At 41.0% G+C, this 16,484-nt stretch overlaps 1 protein-coding gene across 1 annotated transcript in view; it reads right to left on the bottom strand.

The window, feature by feature from the left end:
• EXOC4 (exocyst complex component 4) overlaps nucleotides 1–16,484 on the bottom strand; it is a 414,930-nt gene that overhangs the window by 361,578 nt on the left and 36,868 nt on the right. The window contains exons 4-5 of the mRNA XM_052789476.1: nucleotides 5,788–5,972; nucleotides 3,489–3,598 (exon numbers count right to left, since the gene is read on the bottom strand). Coding sequence (XP_052645436.1) covers nucleotides 3,489–3,598; nucleotides 5,788–5,972 — 295 coding nt within the window. The remainder of the gene's footprint in view (nucleotides 1–3,488; nucleotides 3,599–5,787; nucleotides 5,973–16,484) is intronic.

Genomic DNA, 16,484 nt, shown 5'->3' with positions numbered 1-16,484 from the left:
CTTTAGAAATGCTAGTATCACTTCTTGTTCTGCTATCACAAGTGATTAATAGCATACCTTTTTCTCTTCTTACACATGTAAGCATTGCCCGGTATACTGGGGTGGGGCGGGAATAACCTAATAACCTTTTTTATTTGAAAACATAGTCTCACTACTTGTATAAGAACAAATGTCTGAATGGCCCGGGTAAGGAAATCCCAAACATCCCTATTCTAACTGGAGCTAATGCATTAAATAGGGATCCCATATCCTATTCTAAGTAAAAGACGGTGGAAAAGAGTCTTGGCCTCATCTCTGCCAAAAAATGAAATCAAACTAAGTATCTTGCACTTTGCTCCTTCCTTATAGGAGGGGCATCATTCACATGTTGGTTTAACTGTCAATCTTAACACACATCACTCATGCTTTGCAGAAGGTATGTTAGGGAAGTTTACAAACACCCCTGCCAGACGGATAACCCAGACTTAATATCAATTCATTTTGGAGAAGTTTTATAAAAATCTGGAATTTAGATTCGGTTCCAACTGCAGCAAGATAAGCAGTTATATTACTTCAAAACTGAAGTTGGTTCTTTTTGGTTCTGCTCCTCAGAAGACTTCTGTAAACAACAACTGTGAGTCTACGTACAGGATGACACTGTTGATTTCCATATAACCTTGTTATCATACTAAGTCGTAATCGTGGTGGGCAAGACTGTCATGGACGATCACAGTCAGTTCTGTACAAGAACTATATACTGAAAATCGATATATAGGGATTGATATTGGGCCCAAAGCTGTTTAGTATCTTCAGAAGTGACCTGGATGATGGGATCAAGTGTACCCTGATGAAGTTTGCTGATGATACCAAACTCAGTGGGGAAGCGGACACTTCGGAAGGGAGAGCCACCCTGCAGAAAGACCTGGATAGGCTGGAAGAGTGGGCTAACAAGAACCTTATGAAGCTCAACAAACACAAATGTAAGGTCTTGCACCTGGGAAAACATGATCCAGGAGTGCAGCCCAGGCTGGGATCTACCCGGCTGGGGAGCAGCTCTGTGGAAAAGGACCTGGGGGTCCTGGTGGACAAGCAGCTCAGTATGAGTGAACAGCGTGCTGCTGCGGCAAAGCGAGCCAACAGAATGCTGGGTTGCATCAACAAGGGCATCACCAGCAGAGATAAACAAGTCATTATCCCACTCTACTCAGCGCTTGTCAGGCCACACCTGGAACACTGTGTTCAGTTTTCATCCCTGCTATACAAAGAAGCTGTGGACAGGCTGGAGAGAGTCCAGAGAAAGGCCACAAAGATGATCCAAGGACTGGGAAGCCTGCCCTATGAGGAAAGGCTGAGAGAACTGGCTTTGTTCAGCCTTGAGAAAAGAAGGCTTAGGGGAGACCTTATCACCATCTTCCAGTACTTACAGGGTGGCTACGAAGACGACTGAGACTCCCTTTTTACAAAGAGTCACGTGGAAAAGACGAGGGGTAATGGGTACAAGTTACTCCTGGGGAGATTCCAATTGGACACAAGAAGAAAATTTTTCACAATGAGAACAATCAGCCATTGGAATAATCTCCCCAGGGAAGCAGTGGAATCCCCAGCATTGGACACTTTGAAAATTCGGCTGGACAGGGTGCTGGGCCATGTTGTTTAGACCGTGCTTTTGCCAAGAAAGGTTGGACCAGATGATCCTTGAGGTCCCTTCCAACCTGGTATTCTATGATTCTAGGAAAATCTTCAACTGGACTCTGCTGAAGCAGAAGGGCGGTACATAAATGGGAACACTAGGGTCAGTGCTCACGAAGCCCTGGGCTCTGAAAAAGAAGTATGCCTTGGGACTTTCCTTTACAGACAGAATTGCAGTAGTCCAGCATAAACACTAAAAATGCATTTATCTTTACAAACAGGTTTACACTGGCTACAGCTAAGAAAAAAAACTTCTTGGTCAGCTTTGGATAATAACAAACCTCTTATCAATCTCAGCAGATGCGACGACAATTGGCTAGGATCTGCAAGTCTTCAAAGGTGACAAGTGTCAACAAAGTTATTTTCAGAGCATATTTAAGGTTCATATTACACTAGCAATAACAAAAAAAAAAACAACTAAGGAAGACACTAAAGATACTGAAAGAAGGACAGGATTTGTATTCTTTAATAAGTGCATCTCCTGCTGTCTATTCCCCATCATAAGGCATGATGGGAGATCCCTATCAGCTGCATAACTTCAGACTTTTTTTTTTTCTTACTGTACAGAGGACTATTATTTTAGGTGGAGACAGTATACAACTAACACACTGAAAAGGAAGTAGGTTAACATTTACAGTGGTGAGACTGGGATTCAGTTTTTTGTGGTTTATTTCCTCAGCTCCCCAAAATCACGTGATCTTTAGCAAGAAACTGAACTGAACTTCTCACTGATCACAGGGACAGAACCGGAATTCTTAAGTTTTTTTCCCCAGAATTTTCATACTGTTCTTCTCTTCCAGGTTTCCACGACCAAGCTGCAGTTTTCAGCTCTGAAAGTTTGCACTGGCATGTCACAAGTGACTCCTCACAAACCTCCACTATGTAGAAATATAGCCTCAGGCTGTGAGACTAGCCAACCCTACAGGAGCAGGGCTAAATAACAAAAACCCCTACAAGACTGAAAGATAAGAATGATCAAAGGAAAGAGTCTAGGAGACAAGCATGACAAGAAAAAACAGAAACAAGCAGACAAAAGAATTAATAAGGATGAGAAGGAAAGATTCTCTGCATTGAGGAATACTGAAACAGTCAATTTTTGAAAGGAAGCGGGGGAAGAGATGTAGGTCACTTCTGTATTATTCATTTTATTCATTTGTTCAACACGAACAACCCCACTTATTAATCTACTGAAACAATACAAGGATTAATTCCCCATCTGTGCAGTACTTTCAAAGCCTCATACAAAAGCACCAATGAAACTGAGTGTTTTGCTCAGTGTTTATTATAGTAACATGTATACAAGGATCACCACCAGATTATTCCTGTGTATAGATAGACCTTTAGTCAAAGTTACAAAGTTCCCACAAGGAAAAGCTTTGACCTTTTGGCTCCCACACAGCAAAGAACACTTCTGCAATAACTACACATACCTGCCTGCCTACATTAAATTACGTAGAAGAGACCTCTACGCAAACTGAACTGACTGCAAATCTCTCTTCTGCTCAAGATATCAAGAACATGATCAAGATCATAAGAGGCACAGAAAACTAAGTGTATTTAATTGAAGTTGATGGGCAGGGAGGAGAGGGGAAGGACGATTTGCCGAAAGAAAAATGCAGATATGGCCAAGTCCTGCCCCTGGACATACCGCTCACTCATTTCATGACACTGCACAAATCACTTCCTAACTTTTTGTCTCAGGACCTCCCATCAGCAGCCAACCATGAAGAAATGATGATATGCCTACTACTACTCCCGTAAAATCAGCTGAAGATCTACAAATTAATTCTGCAAGGAATGCATGTGACTTAAATACTCACTGCTGGAACTTCCAGGAGTACTGAACTGGGAAGTTTCAAGGAACTTTCGAGGTGTAGATAAATTAGTAACATCCATAAGAGGTACAGGAGAGGCATCTTTCACAAGTGAACTGTGTGAAAGGAGAGAATTAAAGCAAACAGTTTACTATTATTTACAAAATTAGTTCACAACAAATTATCCATTTATTTCTTAAATTCGTAAGCCTAAGCAATAGATATACGTAATACACAGTTTTGATACAAGAGGTTTACAAAACATAACTTAAAGCAGAAGTCCACAGATGAATACGAGTGGGTGTCTATATATACACATTTTGACTGAAAAGGGAAAAAGCAAAAAACCGCAATGATGAGGGAACGCTGTCATGTCAAAGGCAAAATTTGGTATCCAAGGCCTCTGTGAATTTAATAGCACTCTAGACTTGTCTGACTGGTCACAGCAACACGATCAGGACACAGGCATATTGGAGCTTGCCATAGCGCGTGATTTATTTCCTGGCAGACACATTCACCTCCAGCACAATTAACTACTTCTAGCATGATGATAAATTAACATGGAATTCTTAAGATCTTTCTGGAAAACTACATATTGAGGAGAAGATATGCTCCCATTTCCATGGCTTCTGTCAACTACTTAATCATTCAAGCTCTTCTAGTTCCCACTAGAAAGCTCCACTCTTTTTCCTCTCCTTCAAATTCCTGTTCTGTGCACACCTACATGCATCCCTCTCCAAATGAACCTCCTCAGAAAGGAAAGACTTTCTGCTTGGTCATTTTCATAATAAATTCACACAGCATTATTTGCCAGAAATGTGTCATGCTGCCCCAGCTGCATAATGAAAGGCATGAAGCTGGATGTGGCAGGGGAACACAAGCAAGAAATCATTTTTTAAGAGAAAGAAGTGGAGAATGCTCCTGTAATAGGGTTCAGTATGTTCCCTTAGAGATCAAAATGCTTATAGAAACCTGCAAAGACAAGGGCTAAGCTTACTATCCTGCATAACAACCACCTATACTCCCTATACACCTACAATACCATACTTACAGGGATTAGCTATGCATTCCAGCTTAGCAGTGTTAGACAGAACACACTTAAAACCAATACAAGAAATAATTATAAACATTATTGCATCCTGGTCAACAGCCAGTCTAGGGCAACATGCTAAAACAAAGCAACAAGACTGTCCGTGATGCAAGAGTTCATGTTACCACATATCAATGATGTGCAACAGGGAATGTGAAAAAAAAATAGAAAAGAAGAAAAAAGATACCTGTAGCAGTTGTACAAAACTGCAGTTAATTAGCAGTCGCATAGTCTGGGTACGCCAAAGCTTTGTGTCTGGTTTTAATTAACAAGATGAGTAAGGAAGAGACTGATGACTTGCTAGCAACCCTCCTTCCTAGAAATTTCAGCTTCAATCAATCCTTTATTTCATAAATTCATTTAATGTAACTTACTATCTCTCCTCTTATTTTTGGTAAGCATTTTTTATTCCTTCTCATAATAGAATACTAATTTATCTTTTCTCTACATCTTTATCATATGCTGGCTCCCTTTTTGCTCCCAGCCCCTGTTTATGACCTCTCCTACTCTACAAAAGTTATCTTCCAATACCGTGTGCCTCTTTTCTAGCCACTATCTTTCTTCCTTCCCTCCCAACAACTCTATTGCCCTCAAACTTCGAATTTGCAAAATAAGGAAAAAATAGCCAGGCACCTACACTTAAGATGAGTTTCCACTGATCTGAGGCACCAACCAGGTAAGACATTTCAACATCTTTAAAAGACCACAGAAACACAACAAGAGCCATGACACTCCTCAGGCACTTCATAAGGTTACTAGCCAGAGGGTGCAATATGGGTTAGCTGGAAGTCTTTTAAACCTTGGACATTTGCTAGAAAAGATGACCAGTCTTTCCCTGTGTTCTTCCCTTTGCCTGACCTGAGCCTCATGATCATGGCATTTGTAGGAAAGGTATATGCATCAGACAAGGAAAAGAATGCTAAAAGGAACTGACCTCATCATTATTCTGTGGGAAGCGGCACAAAACCAACAGAATCACTAAGCAAAAGTGAAAGAACGAGAACAGACTGTTCACAGGCTTCAAGGTGCATCAACATATTTGGAGTTTTTCTGCTCTCCACAGCCATGAACATGAGAAATTTGCTTGCCAAAAATGAAAGGTTGAGGTCTAAGTCGATGGCACTCTCCCAAGAAAGTTTCTCCTTATGAAAGGCAGAATGTAGTCCTCTTCCCCCCCAGACCTGTTGCCCTCAGTTAGCATCACACCAAACCCACCTTATTCTCCCTTTCTCCTTGTTGCGTTGTCCTACTCGGTTAGTTGATTTGATGTAAAGATGACGGTGTAATTCATCTATCAGGACTAAGTGCATGTTCATCTTCTTACTGTGGAGCTCCAGTCTCAGATCACTCAATCCCTCCACCTGAAGAAGGGGACCCTCCAAGGAGTCTACCGCTGACACCTGGAAGGAGAACACGTGACAACTTTTAAAGGTCAATTCATTTATCTCTCAGGACTTTTCTCTTTGATTAGGGGAGAGTCTGAATACCATGATGATTCTATCCACACACTTTTAAAGCAGAAAACATTTAAGTAGTATTTCTTTATTTCTATTCCTAAAAGAAAATTTGACATATAAAAAGGGTCTAATACGCGAACAACTCAGATTTAATGAGCGGTCATCAAATATTTTGAGCATATGTATAAAACAAGTTAGTTAAAACACAGCCTGTTAAATAAAAATCAAAACACAGTTTATCACAAAATAAGAGGATTATCAAGTAGAAAAGTGTTAGAAAAAGATACTGACAATGATGTTTGATTGTCTTCATTCTTTTCATTACAGAAACACCAACAAAACATTATTCCCAATTCTACAAATGGGGAGAAAATGGCTTAAACTTTATTTGCTTAAAGTGATGTCATGACATAACTGAAAAAGCTTAGAAGGCCTCATCTTCTAGTCTACATAGCTGCTATGTCATGTAACTACACAATTTAATTAAACATAGCCATCAGCTTAATGAAAACTATTGCTAGTTCAAAGGTACTTCTGAACTCTAAAGAGCATGGGGTCTTTTTAATGCTCAATTATTAAGGCTCAAATTAAGCAAAATAACTTTATACAAGCAACAGAGTAACACAAGGATCTTGACATACAGCAAAGTAAACAGGCCATAGATAACATTTCTCTACTGATGCACTTCAACAGTGACCAGCTGACATCCAGTGGGCACTAGACTAAGGAATCTAATTTACATTTATATCCTAAAAACAAACGTGGACAAAAGCCACCAGGAATGACAAATCAGTGCACAAAAGCAACACTGTCAAATTGCATCTCTCCCAGATTATTTGTTTTTCAGAGCACTTTCACAGTTACCAAAAAAAAAAAAAGTCATCCCTCTGCAGTTTCCAAAAATCTCAGTGCTGATTTTGTAAGAAACTACAAATAGCATGTTCTGCATACAGAGATTTAAAATTAAAAAAAAAAAAAAAAAAAAAAAAAGAAAATCATTCCCTAATAACTGAAGATACTATTAGTGAAATAAGACATTTGCTTGCACTTCAGGATTTAAGTTTATAGCAAAACCTGTCAGGTAAACGTTAAAAATGAAAAGCAAGGAGATACAGTAAATAGACAGCCAAACTAAGGCTTGGTCCCTTAATACCAGTAAATATTAATTATACTGAAAGAACATCTATCAACGCTGTATTACACTGCTTGCCTCCAAGTCAACATTGACCCTGAAATAGCTTTGGGGCAGTTAGGCTTTTTAAATTAAGAGCAGTTTCTAAGAAGAAGATGCACTTTTTCCTGACTCCTGAAAAATTTTGCCAAGAAATCCCTAACTATGAAATTCTCTTGTCTGCATGGATGATGAGAGCATGGACTTGCTGCCAGTCTTCAGGCTAGAGCTCAGTCTTCAGAAAGAATTTGTGTCACAGTATTAAGCACAGAGGACTGAACCGGCCCCTCCTAAGCCCCCCAACGCTGCACCTTCAACAGCATTTGCGGGTTTCCTAGCACTTGACACAAAAAGCACTATCCATCCTCTTTCTTCCCAGTATCTATTTGTGAACAGTAATGCAAGTTTGGCCATAACACATCAGAAAATCACACCACAGATGAAAGAAAAAAAACCTAATTTGCTTCTCCCCAAAAAGCTGACATGCCACTGTAATTACAAATAGAGAAGGCTCAACAGGCATGCAGACACAGCTTAGAAACATTTGGCAGAAATGTAAGTGCTAATTTTTACCTTCTTCCTTTGGTAGGTAGAGATGCACCCCAAATTTCCCAATTCCAAAGGCGCTTTAACCCCCCCAGTCACTTCAGTGGAGTTAGAGTCATTCATCACTGCCCTGAAAGCTGTCAGCAATTTCACCAAAGCAAGAACAAGATCAGGAACAACATTTGTCAAACTGAGAAGCTGAGAGATGAAAATGCAGTGAGAGAAGAACTGAAAGCAAGCAGGAAAATGACATTAAAGAGGTTCCAAGACATCCAGGAAAAGTATTATCTGAAACACAAGCAGTAAAAATTCAAAGCTTTTGGCTCAGATCATGCGGCTCTATTTTTATCTTCCCAGTTCCTAAACAGTTAGTTATTCTCAAAACTAATTAAGACCAATGTACAGCTTTCAAGCACATGTTCTAAGAAGCAAATGGAACATTCAATTGTTTATTGCGCTTTAAAAAAAAAACCCAACAAAACAAAACCAAAAACAAAACCAAAAACCCCATATTGTTATGCACTGAAATTTCTCCTTCTAGAAAAAGCTGTTTTGGGTTTTTTTTATTTATTTGGTGGGGTTTGTCAGGTGGTTTTTTTAATGGCCTTTCTGACACTTCATATTTGCAGTCAGACAAGCTGGAAATTCTGTCCTTGATAAATGCCACTTTCACAGTGATTGAACTCTACACGTAAATAACACAGGCAAGTTCCAGTGTTATGCACACTCAGAGCCCGTTAAATTCAGGCAGCCCCACTCCAGTAAAACCTCACTTACCATGAATTACCTAGACAGAGCGCAAGAGAAAGTCATAGAATCATAGAATGGTTTGAGTTGGAGTGGACCTTAAGGATCATCTAGTTCCAACCCCCCTGCCATGGGCAGGGACACCTTCCACTAGACCAGGTTGCTCCAAGCCCCATCCAACCTGGCCTTGAACACTGCCAGGGATGGGGCAGCCACAACCTCTCTGGGCAACCTGTGCCAGTGCCTCACCACCCTCACAGTGAAGAACTTCTCCCTTACATCTAATCTAAATCTGCCCTCTTTCAGTTTAAAGACATTACCCCTTGTCCTGTTACTACAGGCCCTCTCAAAAATTCTCTCTCCATCTTTCTTCTAAGCCCCCTTTATATACTGAAAGGCTGCTGTAAGGTCTCCCTGGAGCCTTCTCTTCTCCAGGCTGAACAACCCCAACTCTCTCAGCCTGTCCTCATAGGAGAGGTGCTCCAGCCCTCTGATCATCTGCCTGGCCCTCCTCTGGACCTGCTCCAACAGGTCCATGGCCTTCTGATGTTGGGGGCCCCAGAGCTGGACGCAGTACTGCAGGGGGGGTCTCACCAGAGCGGAGCAGAGGGGCAGAATCCCCTCCCTCGACCTGCTGGTCACGCTGCTTTTGATGCAGCCCCAGACACGATCGGTTTTCTGGGCTGCGAGCGCCCATTGCCGGGTCATGATGAGCTTCCCATCAACCAACACCCCCAAGTCCTTCACCGCAGGGCTGTTCTCAATCCACTCATTGCCCCGACCCACGTGCAGGACCTTGCACTTGGCCTTGTTGAACTTCACGAGGTTCGCACAGTCCCACCTCTCGAGCCTGTCCAGGTCCCTCTGGATGACATCCCTTCCCTCCAGCGTGTCGACCGCACCACACAGCTTGGTGTGGTCGGCAAACTTGCTGAGGGAGCGCTCAATCCCACTGTCCATGTCACCAACAAATATTTTACACGGTCCCAGCACCAACCCCTGAGGAACCCCACTCGTCACTGCTCTCCACTCAGACATCGAGCCATTGACCACAACTCTTTGAGTGCGACCATCCAGCCAACTCCTTATCCACCAAGTGGTCCATCCGTCAAATCCATGTGTCTCTAATTTAGAGACAAGGATGTCATGCAGGACAGTGTCACTTTGCACAAGTCCAGGTAGATGATGTCAGCTGCTCTTCCCTTATCCACCAACGCTGTAACCCCGTCATAGAAGGCCACCAAATTTGTCAGGCACGATTTGCCCTTAGTGAAGCCATGTTGGCTGTCACCAGTCACCTCCTTATTTTCCACGTGCCCTAGCATAGTTTCCAGGAGGATCTGCTCCGTGATCTTGCCGGGCACAGAGTGACTGACTGGGCTGTAGTTCCCCGGCTCTTCCTTTTTTCCCTTTTTAAAAATGGGTTTTATGTTTCCCCTTTTCCAGCTTTAATGTTCAGAACAGTTTGGGTCTGGAATGTAGCCAGGGGCTCAATTCAAGTTCATGGAAGTCAAGGTAAAGTCTCCAATTGGTTTAGGTGGCAACAAGTATAAGCATTATGTTTAAAACAAAGAAAAGAAACCAAACATTTTTCCCTTCTGTAGTTTTACTTGCAGAAAGATGATTTAAGTCCTGGCAACAAGCTAGCTATAAAGCATCACCCCAGATTATATTTCAGAATACAAAAATATGAGATTAAAACATTTGTCTAATATGTGTGCTGGATAACCTACCACAAAACAGTAGCATAAGCAACTAAAATGAAGCAGAGATGTCTACGAAGAATGCACAAAATTAAAAATACACTACAAATAGATCTAACAATGGAACTGTTATGAGAAAAATGTTGACAAGCTTGTTTTTTACGCTACTATTCTGGAAAAAATCAGTTCTTAAAACTCATTTTCAGCAAATAACCACACTGTCATCACAAAGGCTTTGTTCTCCAGAAGCAGGGAGATTAAGAGTTACAAGAGATGGATGGAAAAGAAAGGGAAGCAGAAAGTGAATAGGAAGAGCAGTAATAATAACAGCTCTGCTGACTACTTGGAAACACAAGCAGAAGTAGTTTACAATTGGCTTTAAATAAAGTCCAAGTATCCATCTGGGCCATGTTAATAATATGGTCAACTATCTCGAGAAATAGTAAGGATAGAAAGGGACTGGAAAAATCGCCATGGTGGGTCAGCCGAGAGCACAGCCAATGCCACGTGCAGCCAAGAAAAATAAGGTGAGCACTGAGAGCAAGACTAGAAAGAAAGAAGACTCTTTTAATTTAATTCATAAGGGGACTAGATCTAACATTGGCAAAGTTTAAATCAAGACCAGAATTTTATGCCCCCACTCAGCTAGTAACACACCATCACTTTTATTATGCAAGAGACCCAAATGTATGATAAAAATACTTTCAGCTTTGAAGATCAGAGATTTATTTACTGTTGTATCATCAACTCATCACTCAACTTGGGCATACCATTTCAACTAGTTGTTCTTAACCTTTTCTCATTTCAAACCCTGATATGCAAAAGGAGCTAGATGAGTGGGAGACAGGCTGCACAAAGCAGTAACAGGTCAGAGTACAACACAAATACTGCTCTACAAAAAAAGTATTGCTGTTCTTCAAGTTAGTAGTGACTCCTCCAGTTAGAGATCCTTAATTTAGAAGAAAACCCCTTATTTTTGGTTTCTATTTTTTATTGTGGATGCTGCTCCTCTGCTTACAGTATAAAGAACTAATCAAGAAAAAGGTGCATTCTAAAAAGAAACCTAAGTGTTGGGGGTTGAATGTATTTATATTGCTAGCACCATTCCTAGACATAAAAAGCTTTTCACATTTTAAAAAGGCAACTGTCTCCCTCTGTCTTGAATACTAAACTTTAGAAAAATAGGGACTTTGTATTTAAATTGTATCTATTATTTTTCCACTCATTTTTTACAGATTTATCTGGAGTCCTCAGACAGCAGACAGAAGCCCTTCACTTCTAATAATTGGTATCACTTTTTAGGATTTTAATTTTATTACTTTGAACAATTAAGAGTAGAAAAACCTTACAAGCTACAACATTTCCACATTGGTTTTAGTATTTTCAGTACATTATAGCAACTGTTGGATTTTTTCAGTTCACCAGCAGTGTTTTGAATGCTCACTCCAAAAGAAGCAGCGCTGGGAAATTAAACAACTCTACATTCAGAGAAGTAGTATAAACCACTCTGTTGTCTATTGCTAGAATGACACAACTTCTCTGGTTGCTATCTTCTACCACATTCATCTCTGCTTTACAGAGCTTGTTGTGCATTAAAATTAAAAGGTATTTGAGCCATCTTATATGGCACCTGCCATTAAGGATAACGGTGAGGCCAAAGGCTATCCACACCTACCAAAGAGTGATCTCAAATGCAAACCGCACAATGCCCGTATATTAGGATGAGAAATAATCGTGGTAGCTCAGAAGCACGCTGTGGTCACTGAGTAAACACTGATGTCTAAGGGCAGCAAGCACAGACTTCAACATTTTATGTCAGAGCAACTCAAAGAATTCTGGAAGTCTGGAATCAGCGTTCATAGCATTGCTAGAATAATACACTGATCCAACTTGGAAGGGACCTCCAGGTTTCTAGTCCAAAACCCTGCTCAAAGTAGGGCTAACTTCAACGTTAGATCAGGCTGCTCAGGGCCTCCAGTCAAAGTTTGAAAATCTGCAAGCATGCAGATTCACTGTCTCTCTGGTCTCTTGCTCCTGGTGTTTAACACCTCATGGGGAAGAATTTTCTCCTTTTGTCCAGTCAGTGTCTTCCACAGAAACTGGTGATGGTTGCCTCTCATTCGTTCACTGTGCACTTCTGAGAGGAGTCTGGCTCCATTTTTCATTCTCACTCTTTTAGATGGTCACAGACAGCAAAAAACCACTCTCTTCTGCAGGCTGAACAAACCCAATTACTGCAGCATCTTCTTATACGTTGTGTGCTTCTAAAGCCCCACCACCCCGGGCGCTCTCCACTGGACTCGCTCCCGTACGTTTCCTTTCCCATACAAGAAAAGGTATGTACCTTTCTTGTAGAGGGGCCCCCAAAACTCGGTGTGGTACTCCAGATGCAGCCTCACAAGTGCACGGTCACTTGCCTTGATCTGCTGGCTATAATCCTGCAAATATAGGAGTGGGGACATCCAAATAATGGGACACAGTGGGATTCGACACAATACAGTGTTATCCAAAAAGTCTGAGAACCAAACCTTGTTTTTCCTGTCATTGCCACCCTGCACATACACTGAACTGAGGGTGCAATTAATACACTGCCCCTGCTTTTTGCTCCTTTTCCTTGCTCTGGTAGGTGTGTTGGATAATGAAGATTAAAGATGCTACGAAACACGAAAGGGTATCACATTTAATTAGATTTTCTCCCCTTTCTCTTCTCCCTTCAGCTTCGACTCTATTTCCCAAGTAGCTACCTGGTTTTTAACACTCCTATTACCTACTGTGTGCTATTCATACTTACAAAAGGACTAATGTGTATAGAGGGGAAGAGTTAACACTACAAGACTCTGGTTAAGACTGATAATGGAATAGCAGCCTTTTTCAGAGAACCTGAAAATTAGATGTACAGAAGAGAACTACAAGTGGTTCAAGGGTCCAGAAAAAGCACCTGAGGGTCCTTCAAGCCTCTTTCTTACACCCACCTGGCTTAGCTAACTGGAAATGAGTAAGTGATTTTTATTTTTTTTTCTGAGGGTGGGAGGTTAGAGGTAGATAATGGCATTGTGTGTGAGTACCTGGCCACAAAGATAATTATAGGTAAGAGAACTCCCCAACATTTTTTCTTTTGGCAGGGGTTGGGGTGCAGAGAGAAGCTACAGCAAGAGAAAACAGCTGGATGGTGAATCAACAGACAAAAATTATATTATTCTTTAACAAGCTGATTTACCATGAGCAAATAGTACCAAAAGAAATGGTAGGTAATCCCCACCACCACCTCTTTTTACTCTTTTGGGTTTGTTTTTTTTAAATCCCTGAAAGAAGTCTATCTCTCCCATTGAAAGCCACACTTAAATAAATACAGAAAAACTGTATTTAGTCAAATATTAATTAAAATATCAGTCTGGATTAAAATAGAATTTGGCTTAGATAATCTGATAGTTATTTCTGGTGTTAAAATCTACTTATCTATATCTACTTATTATTGTACTTATTATTACCTAGAGTAGTAAGTAGTGACCCTTTAGAAAATAAGGATCAATTAAATAAGCCTGAAAAAAGAGCTCTGCTTTGTATGAGCTAAAAATTGCAAGTTTATAGAAAATAACTGTGGCACCAGAACCACTATGCAGCTTGTTTAAAGGTCACAGTCAGTTTATAGTAGGGCTTAATTGCCTTAAAAAGAAAATGTAGCTAAACATTTGCCTATCATAACATCCAATCTGGAAGGTTTTAATTTAGTGTTTTACAACAAACTAGAACCTAAGTACTAGCAAGATATTTGTTAAAATTCTTCTTTCTTTCCTGACTTTGGCCAAAGTTTTCCAATCTGCTTGCAGTTAAACCTCCATAGTCCCTTAAAAGGGTTTTCAACAGTATTGTAGCTTTCCAAAAAGCCTTGTAAAATAGATGTCAAAAGCAAAAAGAGAAAGTTTTTTTAAAATTCTAGACCTCCACAATCCTGGAAGTCTATAAGCAGAAAAAAAAATTAAAGCCACCAACTAGGTGCTTCTTCAGGGCAAAAAACCAGAATAATGGTTGTTCGAACTAGAAAACCAAATGCTTTCCGGCTGGGATACCAGCCTATTCTGAGTTCAGACAACAGATAGGAAAACATGAACAAACAACTGAGAAAGGTTAAAAGAAAACAATGTGGTAGGTCACAATTTGAAGGACAAAAAAAAAAAAAGTCAAGTCATACACAAACACAGTATGACAAAAGGAAAAAAGCTGAACCCTCTGAATAAAACAGCAAATAAACAGCAGCAACCCAGAAGGTTTCAGCTGCCTTGCTGGATGAATAAAGACAATGCTGACATTTAAAAGGAGGAGAATTGATCTACTGCTTTTACAAGGAACTTGCTTTCAAAAGGTACAGGAAAGGAAAATGACTAAAAAATGGCTTAAATGTGTGTAGCCAGATCTAAACAAGTTCACTGAATTCAATTTGCTCCTGACTTGTGTGAGATAAGGATCTAACCTGAAAAGTTTGCTTAAGAAACAGGAAGGTACTCATACTCCAGCTGTTGGGACTTTGCACCAGGCAAAAAGGCAGAATATCTACAAATGATGGTCTCTATTCAAAGAATTTCACGTGATAAATTTAAGAGCAGATGATGCATTAGAGAACTGATCCTCCAACCTTCTAACACCGCAAATACATCTAAGGGATGCTGAATTACATGACAAGGAATTTTCCAGTGGGTTGTTTTGGTTTGGGGTGGCATGTGGCACCCCTGTTCCAACAAATTTAAAGAAACCAGCAACTGCAAGCAGCTGGAGACACAGTCTTGGAGGGGGACCACTCTGAGGGACTGTGGCATGGGGGTAACCCACGCTGGAGTGGGGACAGCCTCAAAGGGACTGCAGTTTGGGGGTAATCCACCTTGGAGCAGGCACTCTAAGGAAAAGTGTAGCAGAGGAAAACCTGAAGAACCAAAGTCCTGCAGAGGAAACCAGTAAGAAGCAGAGTAGCAAAAAGAAAGCCTTACAGATGACACCGACTTTCTGTGCCACCCATTCTCAGCAGAGGAAGTCCAACAGATTGAGCATACGCCATCGAAAAAATAAGTTGAGAAAGGGAGGGGAGTGAAGGTATTGGACTTAAATTGCACCTAGAGAATAGTGAGAAAACATGTTTACTTAAGTGTTTTTTGAGGTGTTCTCTTTTTTTTCCCACCTCAAAACCCAAATCACTGATCAGAATTTTGTGTTAACTAGCAATAAATTAAGCAAGAGTTCCCAAAGTCAAGGCTGTTTTGCCTGCAAAAGTCCCACGTTTTCGATGGATGATGGACAGAATCACAGTATCACAGAACAGTTCAGGCTGGCAGGGACCTCTGGAGGTCATCTGGTCCAACCTGCCTCCTCAAGCCAGGGGCACCCAGAGCCAGTTGCCCACGACCGTATCCAGATGGCTTTTGAATATCTCCAAGGACGGAGATGCCACAGTCTCCCTGGACAACCTGTGCCAGTGCTCAGTCACCCTCCCGGTAAAAAAGCGTTTCATGATGTTCAGAGGGAACCTCCTGTGTGTCAGTTTGTACCCATTGCCTCCTGTCCTGTCACTGGGTACCGCTGAACAGAGCCTGGCTCCATCCTTTTGCACCTTCCTTTTAGCTATTTATACACATTGATAAGACCTCTCTTGAGCCTTCTCCTCTCCAGGCTGAACAGTCCCAGCTCCCTCAGCTTTTTGTCATAGGACAGATGTTCCAGTCCCTTCATCATCCTTGTGGAAGGGGCTAACATCCAGAAAGCAGAAGACTGTTGAGTACTTTGAACCTCCACTGCTGAAAACACATAATGAGTAACTGATTAAGCCTGCTTTGAAACTGCATTTATATTTTTTAATTAGAAGCTTGACGTAAGTCTTATCAAGTAAGCCTGTATTTCATCTGTAAATTCATTCACTATTTTGGTTGCAAGGTGAATCAAGATGAAGCTGAAAAGTTCCTGCCTTTGAGAGTGGGACATCCAAATAATGGGACACATGGAAAACTGGCACTCAGGCTGCACTTAAACCCAAATATTGGGAATTGTCTGCTACCGAACAGCCACAGGCCAGTGTACAGCATAGTGTGAATTGGTATCAAGACAAACCAGTGAACGTGAGCTAGCTAAGGTGACACTGAACTTAGAGAACACCCAGATGGTCCCAAAGCAGGGAGCCTTCAGCTAAAAAGCACGGAAAATATGAAAAGCACACAGATCAAAGATAGCTATTCCTGACTGCCTCCTTCCCCTTAAAAAAAGGAAAATGAGAAAAGGTACACAGGATGTGAAGATTAATGAGTAGCT

Source organism: Harpia harpyja, chromosome 6, assembly GCF_026419915.1.
Source record: "Harpia harpyja isolate bHarHar1 chromosome 6, bHarHar1 primary haplotype, whole genome shotgun sequence".
Lineage (NCBI taxonomy): Eukaryota > Metazoa > Chordata > Aves > Accipitriformes > Accipitridae > Harpia > Harpia harpyja.
Note: the sequence above shows the minus strand (reverse complement) of the source record. Positions and strands in the feature narration are given on the sequence as shown.